At 46.1% G+C, this 15,797-nt stretch overlaps 2 protein-coding genes across 3 annotated transcripts in view; one reads left to right on the top strand and one right to left on the bottom strand.

The window, feature by feature from the left end:
- Cidec (cell death inducing DFFA like effector c) overlaps window positions 1-15,797 on the top strand; it is a 554,473-nt gene that overhangs the window by 325,247 nt on the left and 213,429 nt on the right. The gene's annotated exons all lie outside the window — the stretch shown is intronic.
- Window positions 1-15,797, bottom strand: part of Irak2 (interleukin 1 receptor associated kinase 2) — a 55,678-nt gene that overhangs the window by 19,211 nt on the left and 20,670 nt on the right. For both annotated transcript variants that reach the window (XM_027931863.2, XM_027931865.2), the window contains exons 3-6: window positions 9,011-9,154; window positions 4,202-4,308; window positions 1,986-2,180; window positions 1,839-1,903 (exon numbers count right to left, since the gene is read on the bottom strand). In XM_027931863.2, coding sequence (XP_027787664.2) covers window positions 1,839-1,903; window positions 1,986-2,180; window positions 4,202-4,308; window positions 9,011-9,154 — 511 coding nt within the window. The remainder of the gene's footprint in view (window positions 1-1,838; window positions 1,904-1,985; window positions 2,181-4,201; window positions 4,309-9,010; window positions 9,155-15,797) is intronic.

The following is a 15,797-nucleotide window of genomic DNA, read 5'->3' as shown; positions in this document are numbered from 1 at the left end:
TCAAAAATGAAAAGAGCTGAGGATGTAGCTCAGTAGTATAGCTATACTATACCCTCCCTAGGTTCAATCCCCTGTATCACACACAAAATAAAATATTAATACACACTGCTATGGTACTTTAAATATTTTTTTAAAATATTTATTTTTTAGGTGTAGATGGACACAACACAATGCCTTTATTTTTATGTGGTGCTGAGGATCAAACCTGGATCCTGCCCATGCTAGGCGAGCGCTCTTCCGCTGAGCTACAATTCCAGCTCATATATTTTCTTATTTATAATTTTTTTCCAGTGCTGAGGATAGAACCTAGGGAGGGCCTCATGCATGCTAGCTCCACCATGGGGCTACACATCCAGTACTCAAAGTTATATTATTTCTTAAAATACTCCCTAGTAATCATGCATTATTCCATAATAATCATGCATCATGTGGCCAGCATGCAATAGGTGGTCAATGTGTGTTCATGAAGGGAGAGCCAGGACAAAGTTCCCAGGACTGTGAAAAAGCTTTCCCAGTCCCCACCCAGCTCTGGAATTGGAAGGCCCACTTCATTTCTCTGGTCTGAATTTATCAATTTGTAAAATGAGCAGATTTAACTTCTGTTTTTGTGGGACTGGTGATTAAACCCAAGATGCTCTACCACTATAAGCTACATCTCTAAGCCCTTTTTATTTTTTATGTTGAGACAATCTCACTAAATTGCTGAAGCTGGCCTCAAACTTGCAATCCTCCTGCCTCGATCTCCCAAATAGCTGGGGTTATATGCATATACCACTGCACCCAGCTGAAAATCACTTTTGAAGGCCTTTATTTCTGAACCCTGGGGTTCAGTAAACCCCCTTTCTTTTTTCAGTCTCACACTTACAAGCATGTGCACTACCACTGAGCTATATTCCCAGCCCTTCAGCAGACTTTTCCAGTAAAGGACTGCTTAGTAAATAGGTTAGACTCTGTAGGCCATACAGTCTCTGTTCCAACTACTCAACCATACCCTGTAGCACAAAAGTAGGTACAGATAATTTAGAAATGAGTAATTATGGCTATGTTCCCAATGCAACTTTATTATAGGCACCAAAATTTGAATTTTATATAATATTCTTGTGTCATGGAGTACTTTTTTCCCAACCAATTAAAAATGTACAAACAATTCTTAGCTCTCAGGCTGTACAAACATAAGTGGGGCCAGATTTAGCCGGTGGGTCTGCATTTGCCAAACCCAATTCTAGTGGGCTACAATTTTAAGGTGGATTCACCATTAGAGTTGCAATTCATAAGTCTCTGCCTATATCAAAGCATGGGACAGAAACATTTCTTCCCACATGGAAAGCAGGAGATGGAATGAGCCAGGTTTCCATTATAACTCTAACCTATGCACATACTTGCTACATGGGAAAAGCATGGATTCTGGACACAGACCATGTAGGTTCATCAGTAAGTGGCTCTACCACTTACTAGCTTTGTGATTTTGGACCAGACACTTATCCTCTCTGTGCCTCCACTCACCCATCTGTAAAACAAAGTGATAATAGTAGCTATGTTATAGTGTTCATGAAGACTGAATGAGTTTATATGCTGATTTAAATGTGCCCCCCAGAGTTCATGTGTTTGAAACTTAATCTCCAAATTCAACGTTAATGGTATTTGAAGGTGGGCCCTTTGAGAGGTAATTAGGATTAGATGGGGTCATGAGGGTGGTGCCCCTAAGACAGCATTAGTGGCTTTATAAGAAGAAGAGAGACAACACAGAGCACTTCACACCCCCCTGGCACATAGGAAGCACCATAGAGGGGCTACCTGTTATCATAATTGGACAAAGCATTTTCCAAAGGGGAACTTACCTAAGACAAAGCTGCACCTCTGCCTGGAAGTACCTCTCCACTGACCCTGGACTTGAGCAGGCTGTCTGTGGAGAAAGACACTGGAACATGAAGACCCAGCCTCTCCTGTGTAGCCTCCACCCCTCTCTAGAAACCCACCAGGCTCACCTCTCTGAGCTTCTTGAAGGCTAAGGGCATTCCGTGCCTTTGCCCTCTGTAGACATCAGCAAAGGTGCCTTCGCTGATTCTGTGGCTTTGGTCAAAGTCACCTGTTGCCTGGATCACTTCTGCCTCACTCCAGAAAAGGCTTTCTTCAGTCATGTTCGAGCACTTTTCCTGCTGTGGAACGGAGGTACTGAAGTCCTAAGAATTGAGAGAGAGAGAGATTGAGGTTACCATGGAAGCTTGCTTCCCCTGCTACCTCCAAGGTCCCTGGAAACCAGAGCTGAGGGAATAGAGCTGATCATCTTATTCAGTAGGAAGTGGTAGAAAGGACACTGATGGGCCTGAGCTCAGATCCCAGCTGTACCTCTGTGACTTTGAATGAATTACTCAACCCCTCAATTTCCCCACTGGCAAATATAACAATAGTACCCCGGAAGGCCATTTTGAAGATTCACTAAGGTATTGGTGTGCAGGGAGTCAAATAAATGAAGTGAGGTCACACATCTGGTCAACTGCCACACTTGGTGCCCTCAGTCCTGTAACATAGCAGGATGCTGGGCCTCCAGACTTCTGGAAGTGGGGAATGGATTCATAAAACCAAGCACAATTCTCTACAGTCTCGGAGTCTTGGTGCACATGGAACCCTATAAAAAGATGCTCTCCTTCAGCACCTTCCCTTTTTAAAAAGGGATACATACAAATTGAAATTTGGCAAAGTTATATGCGCTCTTATTAACAGTTTTAGAAAATTGGGGGCACAATATTCTCCATAATCCCATTATCCATTTAATTGCTATTAAAATTTAGTGTATTTCCTGCCAGTAAGCTACATCAGGATTTATTGAGCAAAAATAGGCCTGTGCTGCACACATATACAGCTTGAATTTCTGGTTATTTTCCTCTTGATATTATACCATGATCATTCTCCTAAGGGATTAGACCATCATTTTTTTGGGGGGGAGGAGGGTACTACAGACCAAACCCAGGCACACTTTACCGCTAAACCACTGAGCTATACCCTCAGCCCCTTTTCATTTTTTATTTTGAGACACAGCCTTGCTAAGTTGTTGAGACTGGCCTCAAACTTGTAATCCTTCTGCCTCAGCCTCCTGAATCTTTAGGATTATAGGCATGCACTACCACACCAGGGTTAAAAACATTTTTTAAAATGAAAATCCCTGCTTGAAAGAGTTCCTTTTTTTTTAATTTTTTTAACATTTTTTTAAGCTGTAGTTGGACACAGTACCTTTATTTTATTTATTTTTTTAATGTGATGCTGAGGATTGAACCCAGCACCTCACACATGCTAGGCGAGCGCTCTATCGCTGAGCCACAACTCCAGCCCCCTTGAAAGAGTTCTTTATGGCGGAACTTCATTAATCAGATCCACGCAGCTGCCTTCTACCCAAGACACTGAACCGGTAATACTTTTAAGGACCATGAAAACACGTTAGTTTCTTTTAAAATTAGAAGAAAATAAATGTATTTTTAGAATCAAAAAAATTGTTTGATTTTGTTTTGTTCTGCAGTGCTGAGACGGAACCCAGAGCCTCATGTGCTCTGAGAATGCACTCTACCACTGCACCCACTCCCAGCCAAGGGTTTTCATTTTAATCCAATGTGGATTAATATTTATATGAATATTAATGTTGTCAGAAGACAATTCTGTTTTTGTTTTTTTTTTTTTTGGTTTTTTGTTTCTGTTAGCAAAGGAAGTCAGTGCATCCTAAAACCCAAATCACTCAAAATACAGCTAACTCAGACTGAGTTATTCAACCCAGAACAAGTGAGTTGAAAAAAGGTAGGGGAGGGGGTTTATAAGCAAATGACCACCGTGTCAACACATTTGGGGAGGAAGGAGGTCAATAATCAGCTCATCTCTCATTTAAACATAAATAATGGGAAAATCCATGAAAAGCATGTATGTAGGTTGGAGGGTAACTCAGTGGCACAGCGCTTACCCGGTATGTGTGAGGCACTGAAATCCATCCCCAGCAACTCACAAAGAGAAAAGAAAAGAAAAATGCACTCTGTGAAGTGCACTCATCTCCACCCCTGCAGATTTTGTTGCCTGCCTATGCCTGTGGTCATAGAGGGCTCAAGTAATTTCATGGGTCTCCCTTCTCTTCCCCACCTTCAAACTGGTCTCAGGATGAAGAAATGAGAGGCTCCATGAGCTGGGCAGTGCAGAAAGGGGTAGAAGTAGAGTGGGGATTTACCTTTGAATCCAATGAGGTGGGGAGGTGAGGTCTTGAGGAATGAAGCACAACCCCCTTAGAAGAAAGCAGGAGAGAGTGCTGCTGCTGGTCTCTGGCTGGAGCAGACCCTGGAAAGGAAGGACTTAGGGTCAGGACTTGCCTAGAAGGGGAGGAGCTGAGGGGTGGGCTCCCATCTAGTCCCCAGACCAAGACTGGCACTTTCTCAGTGCTGCCACTTCCTGCCACTCACCACACGCCAGGCCACACACTCCTTAGGTGGGCATCACCTCATTTAAGCTATGTGACAACTTGACAACTTGACAGGTGGAGATGTGGAAGCACTAGAGGTGGGGCCACACCCAAGACCACATAGCCGGTGTGTGGTAGAGCCAGGATTCCCCCTGCCCTGTGCCACCACCCACTCAGCCCAACCAGCTGCCAAGCATGCCTTCTAGAAGCCTCCACAGTAGCTCACGAGGCAGTGAGCAACCTCTGAGGCCAAAGCCCATGGTGGTCAGAGGCCAAAGAGACCACAGTGGGCTGGGAAAAGGGAGGACTTCAGGGAGGAAGGAGCATTAGACCTGGCCTTGAAAGATGGGGAACTTTTTTTTTTTTAACAGGGTGGCAAGGGTTGCTGGGATGAACCTAGGGGTGCTCTACTACTACCCCCCAGCCCCCAAAACAATAATTTTCAGGGTCCCACTAGTTGCCCAGATTGGGCCTCAAACTTGTGATTCTCCTGCCTCAGTCTCCCAGGCTGCTGCCATCACCCCGTGGGGAAACTTTTTTGCTAAGTGGATGTGGGGTGGGAGGAACTGAGGCAGTGGATCCGCTGTGCAGAGGCAGGGCAGCGGGAGGCCCCAGCACAGCAGATCCACCAGGCCCTGTTTTAAACGCTTCACGTGTGTTATTCATCTCTTGACTTGGGTGGATCATTAAGGTCTATCCCATGCCAGGAAGGCTACTAGCCAGGAGAGAGGCTGCATCTCTCCCTGTGGTTCTGGTAAAAGGGAATGGGGCTTGGACATATAGCACAATGGATGAGTCAGGTAAGGTGCACTGGGACTTAGTCTTAGCTCCCCGTGTTCAGGGCGACTATGGTAGAAGAGATAGAACTGGGGATGGAACCCAGGGTCTCGCATATGCTAAGCGCACACTCTACCGCTGAGTTAGACTTCCAGCACCCGCAATAACAATCTTCAAAGACTCCCTCTATATGTCCAAAGAGCAGAGAGAAGAGGAAGAGAGGGATTCTCCTGCCATTGAGGGTCTGGTTCAAAGTGCATCGGGCTATGGGTTCTGCACCAATGCAGTCTACCAAGCTCAGATGGAAAATAGGCTTAACAGACAGTATCTGTGCCGAACACAGACAGATTTTTTTCTTGTCATTATTTCCTAAACAATAGTCTGACAACTATCTATACAACACTTACATTGTATTGGATATTACAAGAAATTTAGAGACGACTGAAAATAGACAGGAATACATGCACAGGTTATCTGCAAACAACACTATAATTAAGGGACTAGAGTGTCCAAAATCTGGCAGCCATGGAGGTCCTGAAACCAAGCCCATGGGTAACTAAGGGACAACTGTAATCAGAATTTCATCATTGTTTGATCACTACTGACCAAGCTGATTGGGACAGGAAAGGTCATTAAACTCTGCTTTTGTAAGTGTATGGAATTTCCTGTATGAGAAAATGTTTTAAGCCAGGTAAGGTGGTGGCACACCTATAATCCCAGTGACTCAGAGGCTGAGGCAGGTGGCTGGCAAGGTGGAGGCCAGCCTGGGAAACTTAGCAAGACCCTGTCTCAAAATAAAAATCAAAAAACCTGGGGGTGGTTCAGTGGTAGAGTACCCCTGGGTTCAATCCCCAGTACTGGGGGTGGGGGAGAGAGAGTATCTAAGGAAAAATAGGAGAACAGGTCAAAATAGCCAATGATGCAAGATGGGTCATGGGTGACCTGTGGGTGATGGGTACTGTGGGGTGTCATGGGTGGGACTGCTGTGTGGCTTCCATGTATGTATGTTGAAGATCTTCAACAAGAAGAGCCACAAGTGGGTCAGGAAACAGGGCTGGTGTGTCCCACAGCTAGTAAGACAACTGGCCTCTTCTGTGAGCTCACAGAGGACCTCAGAAGGCCTGGGGGCCAGAATGCACTTCCATGCCTCCTTTATCCAGCAAGGTCAGGGGAGGCACTATCTACATAAGTGCCTCCAAAACACTGGGAATTAACCCTTTGAGAACTGTTAACAACAATAACAAAAAACCAAACACTTATTTCAGAACTCTTTGTAGAACACCTGCTTTTCTAGATGGAATGCAGGTTCACCTCCTGTGACTCTAAGAAAGGTAGGTGTGGCCCCTGTGCTGATCCCCATGTGGCTGTTCTGATGTAAAATCTTAGGGTTTTCCTAAGGCAGAGCAGGCCTTGATCTGACGCTGTGAATGATTACTCTCCTATTTTTAGTTTGGGCAAACAGACCATTGACTTCCTGTCTCACACTGCAGTCATCATCTGGACCTGCCAGGCACACCTGCTCCCCGGGCCATGCAAGAAAGTAAACAGTGCAAAGACTGGTGGCAAAGGTGACAAGGCGACGCTTGTTTTTACAGTAACCGGGATAATGAATCCTGGAAGGAACTGCTATACCTGTTACCTGCTCCATCCTGAGAGGTGCCTGGCTAGAATTCCCCTCTCTTATTTTTCCCTCTGGCTATTGGACCAGTTCCCCTTATCTTTAATTGCTGATTAGAAGTCTGTATTTATTTTTCCTCTTTCTTTTCTTTTGTGTGTGTATGTGTAGGGTGGTGCAGATACTGGGTATCAAACCCTGGACCTTGTCTGTGCTAGGCAAATGCTATACCACTGAACTAAATCCCCAGCCCTTTTTATTTTATTTTGAGAGACAGTCTTCCTAAGTTGCTGAGGGTATTGCTCAGTTGCTAAGGCTGGCCTCAAATTTGTGATCCTCCTGCCTCAGCCTCCTGAGTTGCTAGGAACACAGACAGGTGCCACCACATCTGAATGTACTTTTAAAAATATATGTTTAGCTACAGGAAATTATTCAGACTCAACCTAGCTGGGGAGTCTGGAATGTTCCTAGTGTCTGTTAACATTTAGTGAGCACTACCACCCTGGCAACACTGAAGTATATGATCCTTCTAACAACATGGAATGGGTTCTGTTATTTTTACAGATGAAGAAACTGAAAGTACAGGGAAGCTAAGTCATTCTCCCTGCTAGAAAGTGACAGCCATGGGATTCAAATACAGGTCTGCCTCATGCCAAAGATCTGCTCCTCTTGGCCAGTGCACTCCCTGGCCTCTGGAAACTGCGTCAGTAAACAGATTTCATGGATTTGGGATCTCTGGCTTCCACTCAGAAGGCCACAAGAGAGAGGAGGTGAGACTCAGCTACAGAGGCAAGAGGGAGACCAAGAAGCCAACTATGGGTTTCTCCTGGGAAGCCATCCATCAGCTGAGACATCCTCTCATCTGGCAAACTGTCCCCCAGCCCTTGTCTGGACACAGGGGAAGGAAATGAATCTGAAGTGGTCTGCCAGGCTCTGGGATAGCAGCATGTGCAGTACTTAGGGACTTATGCAACCAGATCCCATGACCCAGACATCTCTTCCTACTCATGTGCCCTTAAAGGGGTCACTCTCCTATCTCAGGTCCCTCAGGACAAAGGAGCAGAACTGTGACTGACAGAGAGGAGGCGTGGGGGAGGGCACCCTCTTCTCTCCATGGCTGGGCTTTGAATGCTGGGCTCTGGACAGAGATGGGGTCAGGCACCCAGCTCAGAGTCCCCATGCAGGCCTGACCTATGCCTGACCTATGGGAAGGCACCAGTTAAACATGGTAACCCCTGACCTTGGCCAGACTGTGTGACCTCTCTATACTTCAGTAGCCTCATTGGTGAAGTGGAGATAAGAATAATACATAACTTATATACTTGGCTAAGGATTAAAGGTCCTTAATTACTGAGTAATTTTTTGCTTTTGACAAAGATGATAATGAGAGCTGAGATGTAGCTCAGTGGTAGAGTGCCTGCCTAGCCTGTGTAAGGCCCTGGCTTCCATCCCCAGCACCACAGAATAAGAAGGTAACAAATTCTATATGTCCTTTTGGATTATTTATTTATTTATTTAGGTACTAGGGATAAAACTCAGGGCTTCACATATGCTAAGCACAAGCTTTACCACTGAGTTACACCACCAGTCCATATGTATATTTTTGTTTGTTACCAATTTATTTTACTTTTTGGTTTTTGCTTGTTTTGGGATTTGGGTTTTTGTTAAGATAGAGTCTCCCTATGTTGCCCAGGCTTATTTGGAACTCCTGGACTCAGGCAATCTTTCAGTCTCAATCCTCCCAAGTGCTAGAACTATGGGGGTTTTTTTTCACTTTTTTTTTTTTTTTTTTTTTTTTGCTTTTTTTGCTACCAGGGATTGAACTCAGAGGGACTTAGCCACTAAGTCACATCCCCAGCCCTTTATATTTTGAGACAGGGTCTCGCTAACTTGCTAAGGCTGTCTTTGGACTAGTGATCCTCCTGTCTGGGCTCCGAGTTGCTGGGCTTACAGGCATGGGTTTTTTTTTCCCACTTTTAACTCACTATATGTGAACATGTCTCCATGAATATGCACATATCTATGACATCGTTAACTGTACTTTATCACTATGAAGGTCTGTCATTTTTCTATCCCCCACCTCTAAAATTCTGATCTGATATCCTGAGTTGATTGTCCTTCTAGATACATCCTCGTTTCCTTAAACATTTTTGCTGTAAGTTAAAAAAATCAAATTAAATTGATGATACCTGGACCTGGGAAGGCAGTGGGCCTCAAGGGCTGCCCCCTTTCCTGCTCATCCTGGGTGTTTCTCCCAGAGGCTGCTACAGGTCCTGGCTTCACCACCTCTGGGGAGGCTGGGAAGGAAGGTCTGGTTTCAGGAACTGGTTTCCCTGAAAACAAGATGGAAAGAAGGTCATTATCATTTCCTGGCATGGGGTAGCCATGGAGAGGCTGGGCCTGGAAGTAACAGACTTGGCTATGCCCTAGATTCACAGAGTGCCTGGGATGAAGGGTCTTTCTCTCTCTGGATCAAGTCTATGCACCATGATGCCTGGTAATGCGCCAGCTCTGACATTCTGTGTTACACACGCCTGTTTTCTGACCCTGCCAGCTGTGTAACCTCAGACATGTGACTTTCCATCTCTGAGCCTGTTTCCTTACCTATAAAATAGAGATCTTGATAATAATAACATCCACTTGCCTTCCTTGCAGGACTGATGTAAGAAGGAAATGAGAACACAAGTGTGAAAGGGCTTTAAACACCATCCATTTCCCGTGAGCACATGAGCAAGTTAAAGATACCCAATCCCAGGGCTGCAGTTGTAGCTCAGTGGTAGAACGTTTGCCTAACATGTGTGAGGCACTGGGTTCAATCTTCAGCACCACATAAAAATAAATTAAATAAAATAAAGGTATTGTGTCCATCTGCAACTAAAAAAACAAACAAAAAAGATATCCAGGGTTGGGGATATGGCTCAAGTGGTAGAGCGCTCACCTGGCATGCGTGAGGCACTGGGTTCGATCCTCAGCACCACATAAAAATAAAATAAAGATTTGGGCTGGGGATGTGGCTCAAGCGGTAGCGCGCTTGCCTAGCATGCGTGCAGCCTGGGTTCCATCCTCAGCACCACATACAAAAAACAAAGATGTTGTGTCCGCCAAGAACTAAAAAATAAATATTAAGATATTTTCTCTCTCTCTCTCTCTCTCTCTCTCTCTCTCTTTAAAAAAAAAAGATACCCATTCCCAGGCTGGGGATGCAGCTCAGTGGTGGAGCACTTGCCTAGCATGCACAAGGCCCTAGGTTGCAGCCCAGCACTGAAAAAAAAAAAAAAAAAAAAGATAAAAAATAAAAACCTGTCCCTCTAAGTTGCTCCTTATACTCAGAGGCATAAAAGTTCTTGTTGTCCTACAGCTTCCCTCCATAAGCCATGCAACACAAGTACCCTTCCCCAGTTTGTAGACATGCTACTCATCAGCACAACAGAGGACCCACCAAGCCAGGTCCAGGTCCAGTGTCAGAGAAGTTAAATCCTTACATCTTTGTGTTTCATATCTGTTAAATATGGGGAAACTGAGGCCTGGGCAGGTCAGTGATTTGCCCATGATCACACAGCCAGAGGCAGGCTGGGCTGGCTGCAGAAGTCCTCTGCTCCTCAAGAGCAATCACTTCCCATTGACATGGATTTGAGAAACCCCAAAGATGCTGTGAGGGCGTGCTGACACAGTCACAGAGATAGGAAGGAAACTCACCAGATCAGTTACAAAAAATAGGGCAAGAGCTGACAAGCACCAGCCAGAACATACTAGAAGCTCTGTGGGCCTCCAATGGTTTCTCCTGCAACTGGTTACCTCTGCCATCATAGCAACATAAACATGGACACTATGTAAATTCATCAGTGTTCCAATAAAACTTTATCTATACAAACAAAAGGCAGGCCAGATTTGGCATATGGGCTTTAGTTAACTGAACTCTGGAATAAGGATAATAATAAATTAAAAGATGTATGACTTTATCCATTGACATGAAAAGGTGCTAAGAACATACTGTTGAATAAAAAGAGTAAGCAACAGAAGAGCATATATCATATGTTAATAGCTTGGTGTAAAATACGTGTAAAAGTATAGAAGAAGTCTATATATATAAAGAGAAAAGGAGTAGGCATGGTAGTGCACATCTGTAATCCCAGCCACTTGGGAGGCTGAGGCAGCAGGATTATAAGTGAGAGGCCAGCCTCCACAACTCAGCAAGACCCTGCCTAAAAATAAACAAATAAAAAGGGTTGGGGATGTGATTCAGTGGTAGAGAGCACTTTCCTAGCATATGCAAGGCCCTGGGTTCAATACCCAGTAACTAAATAAAAATAAATAAACAGATACATAAAAGAGAGAAGGAGAAAAGGAACCTGAAGAATCACATCAAAATATGGGTGACAGTGATCATTTCAGGGTGGAGAGAGTGGCAGGGATTTTATATTGTTTATTTTTTCCTTTTGGTTTATTCCTATCACAGAATTTTTCAACAATGATCATTCATTATTTGCAAAATAAAGAATATTCGCTAAGAAAAAAAATGAGTGAGCCAGTGAGTTCAAATAATGACTAGGATGGATCTTCCACACCCTAGTGAGCAGCCTGCCCTGGGGACACCACTGGCCCAATTCCTAAGCATGTGAGCCCATGAGCCAGCCCTCCACTGATTCAACTGACTAACTTGTGCTTTTACCTCCCCACGGATGTTCTATTTCTCACTCCAAGTACCCTTCCTCCCCCTAACACCCTGGAAGTCTGAGGTAAGGAAACAGACTCATGGAAGTTATGAGACCAGACCTGGATGGATGGATGGATGGATGCAGAGAGGAGAAGGCCCTGAGTCAGGAAGGCACCTCCCCAACAGGATGTCATCCCTCCCCCCAGGGTCCTCTCACATTGCAGAGGGACTCTAGCAGCAGCTCCTTCCCGGCAGCCACCTGGCCCCATGGTGTCCTGCCCCCATGGTGTCCTGCCTTCAGCAGGCGCAGGCAGGAAGGGAACAATGGGTCGTGGTACACAACAGCAGCAAAGAACAATTAGAACAATTATAAGAGAACAGTGACTCAAGAGCAGGTCTGGGACAGAGCTGCCCACTCCCAGGGTGTGGAGGAAGGGCCACTTCATGCCATTCCAAGGCATCTTATTCCCCAGCCTAGGCTCTCTGGCCAGGGACACTGCCTCTCTCCTATCACCTTCCTTCCACAGAACCACGTAGGGTGGAAATGCCATGTTCCTCCAATTGCCACATTGGTGGCATCCTTGTTACCTCATGTGTGAAGCCCAAGGGCAGAAGTGGCTCCCTCGTGCTGGCTGGGGAAGGGTCCCTAACAGTGACCTACAGAGGCCAGGCCCACAGTGTGTGACACTCCCCAAGGGTCCCATCTGCACTGGGCACAGCCCTGGCCACAGCAGATGAGGCACCTGGCCCCTCTGTATGAGCCTTAGTTTCCACTGGGGGAAGGAGGCCATCTGGCCTCACTTATCCTCAGTGCCCCACACCCGATGACATCTTTGTTCAGTACAAATCTTTGCTTTGTCAAGTCATAGTTGGTAGGAACATCAAAACCACCAGCCCATTTGGTGACCCCTGAGGGCTCCAACCATGTGGAATATAGGAAGCTTCTTTCTCTGTTTTCATCCTAGGGAGAGTCCAGCTCTTCTGTCTCTTTTTTTCTTTTCTCAGTGACACACAGTGGCACTCTGGATCACACGGAAGTGATGCCAGATTTAAAGACAGGTAGTTAGTGTAGTTAGGTAAATTGGGTCTAATGTGGAGAATGGAGTCCAAGAAACCAGAACAACACCTGGGGAAATTGAAATCTTAATGTCCCCAAGGCTCCAACCCATCCTAAAGAACTGTTAATGAAGTAACTCCCAGCAAATGGGGAGGTGCCAATCAAACCACCCCAGGCCCTTCCAATGCCCAGATTACTCCTCCCTGATACATCAGTCCACCCATATCCCAACTTTTGGCCTTCCCACCTGCATCCCCCATCACTGCAAGATAGAGAGAAACAAAAGATAGATGAGAGAGGACAAAAGAAGACCTTAGATATAAAATAGGGAAGACCTCCCCTTTCCACGAATTCCAACTTTCAGGTCCCCTTCTTCCTTCGGGAAGAAGTCTTTCCTGCTATCCTTTAATAAAGCTTCCACTTTCCACTCTCCACTTGCCTCGGCACGCTTCTCTGGTGTTATACTTCAGCATTCAGGGAAGCAAGGACTCTTCACCGATAAACAGTGGTAACAGAAGGGCGTTGGGGCGGGGACAGGGCATCAGCCTTCAAGGAAACCTGGCAGTTCCCTTGGGGTGACAGCCATCCTCCCACACAGGAGGTACCTAGTCACACTTGGAGAGCCACACCCAGCACCAACATCAGCTGACAGCCAATGTCAGGACTCGTGAGAAGTTTCGGTTTCCTGAAACCCCTGTCTCAGTGTGCTCTGGATTTGGATATCTTTTTTTTTTTTTTTTTTAAATGGCAATACTGGGGAATTGAACCCATGGCCTCATGCATGCTAGTAAAGTACACTAACACTGAGTGACATCCCCATCCCTTCTTATTTTGAGACAGGTCTTGCTAAATTGTCCAGGCTGGCATTGAACCTGAGATCCTCCTGCCTCTGCCTCCTGAGTAGCTGGGATTGAAGGTGTGACTTACTAGGCCTGACTAAATGTCTTTTAAATGCAAACAATAAATATAATGAATAAATACCAGACAACTTGGGCTGGGGTGTGGTTCAGCATACACAAGGCCCTGGGTTTCATCCCCCACACCACAAAAGAAGAAAACAAAGCAAAAAATTTTAAACATATTGATTTCTGCCCTGGAATTGCTGATATGTGATCTGAATTGGAAGAGGCGGGACAGGTCTTTGCCTCATTTCCTACAATCAAAGCTGCAGGCCAGCCGGCTCAGGAGGCTGAGGCAGGAAGATCACAAGTTAGAGGCCAGTCTCAGCAACTTAACAAGGCCCTGTCTCAAAAGAAAAAAATGAAAAGGGCTGTGGCTGGGGCTCAGTGGTTAACCGCTTCTGCATTCAATCCCTGGTACCAAAAAAAAAAAAAACACCTGCAAGACAGGGAAAATGTGGCCTCTCTGTCCTCGTTCTCTGGAAATCTGCTCTCTGATTGCTAAGCAGATACAATGCCCACTCCTTCAGGCTGCCACCCTAAGATGCTGGTGAAATAAAAATAGAACAGCAACGCAGGATGAGGCGAAGGAAGCCAAACGTTCATAAGAAGGGGTAAAGAGGGTTCAACCTGGGCTTCCTGTCTGTCAAGGCCAAGAAGCAGGCTGGTTAGAGTTCTCATCCCTGACACACAGGACAGCCTCACACTTCCAGAACTACGCCTTTTTTCTTCTCCAGGAGTAAGTGGTTAAAGCTTCTGTTTTGGGTTGGGCCACCTTAGCCTCCATCACTGCAGCTGAGTGCCTGTGGCCAAGTTTCTTAACCCCCCACCCCCAGCTTCCTGTCCTCTTCAGGGGAGTTGAAATAAATGATAACCCTCCTCCTCCTGGCCCCACCCAGAGGCTCAGTGTGATGAGAATGTCCCTTATGGCTACCTAAAACACACCTCTGGCTCCCATCGAGGGCTTCTGAAGGAGGCATGGAAGATAGAAGACAATTTTCCACATTTTAAATGCTCTCATGGAAACTGAATCCAGGTGGGCGGCAACTTGGTGAATGACCCCAAAGATATGGCCAAGGGGGCAAAACGACACAAGAGCCAGGTGGTGGCAGAAGAGGCGGGGACCTGCTCTCCCCTGCCTGTGCCCTTGTGGCCAGCCTCATGGCACATAGCAGAGTGGGCAGCTTGGGGGCCTATGGAGACAAACGGGAAACTGGTGGCTGTGAGCAGGAAGAGGCTGACAACTTGGTTCTCAGACAATCAGATTAGATGGGGGTGATTTTGACAACTGAGGCTGACAGCAGATCTAACCCAGAGTGACAGTGAAGTCTGGGGCAGCAGGAAGACAGCAGGTGGGGGCAGCAGCACTTCAGTATGTCCCATTCACAACTCACCAGGGCTGGTTGATGGGCATTTATCTTTCTCTCTCCGTTGTATTTTGGGAATGTCCTGCATTCTGTCTAATGAGTGTGAATCAATTACTGGCCTCCCAGCACTCGCTCGGCAGGGACTCCATCAGTTCCGCACTCTGCAGCTGGGCTCCCCCAAGGTGGTCTCTCCCAGTCTCTGCTTCCTCCTCTGACAATCAGACAAGGAACTGGACCCTCCACCACCTGAGACTTGCCATGAGATGAATAAGTACTCAAGAGACACAGACTAAGCAGAGCACAGAGGCGCACGCCTGTAATCCCAGCAGCTTGGGAAGCTGAGGCAGGAGGATCTTGAGTTCAAAACCAGCCTCAGCAACAGCAAGGCACTATTTAGAGACCCTGTCTCTAAATAAAATAGAAAATAGGGCTGGGGATGTGGCTCAGTGGTTGAGTGCCCGAGTTCAATCCCCAATACCAAAAAAAAAGAGAGAAAGATTCAAGGTATTATTATTTACTACAGGTAAAAATTACCACACCCTCCCTGACCGACTCTGGATAGGCCTTCTTTCTCTATGCACTTTCCCCAAGTGTGGCCTACTTAATTCAGATCACAGCTCTGAGGCAAAGGTCTGTCTTTTACTCCATGAAAGTGGAAGCTAGAACAGTGACTTACAGTCTGTACTTATTCCCACCTTCCTCCATGCAAAGGATTGAAGGAGGTTTCTGCATGCTGAGGCCTTGGCTGACCCCAGGGCCCTCACTTGCTGCCTGGGGACATTCAGCACAATAGCAAATCCAGGCCTCCTCACTGAGGAAAACAGGGCTCAGCTGCCCACAAAGTCCTTCCCTGGTGAGCACACTTGGGAAATCCCCCACCCTTCACCCTCAAACTAGACAGTGATGCAATCAATATCTGTGTATTTGTTTTTATTCTGAAGTTGACTCCTGCCTGAAATGGATTCCTTCAAAAACAAAGGAAAGGGATTCAGCCACAGC

The sequence above is a fragment of the Marmota flaviventris genome, chromosome 20 (assembly GCF_047511675.1).
Source record: "Marmota flaviventris isolate mMarFla1 chromosome 20, mMarFla1.hap1, whole genome shotgun sequence".
Lineage (NCBI taxonomy): Eukaryota > Metazoa > Chordata > Mammalia > Rodentia > Sciuridae > Marmota > Marmota flaviventris.
This window is presented reverse-complemented; position numbering and strand designations above follow the sequence as displayed.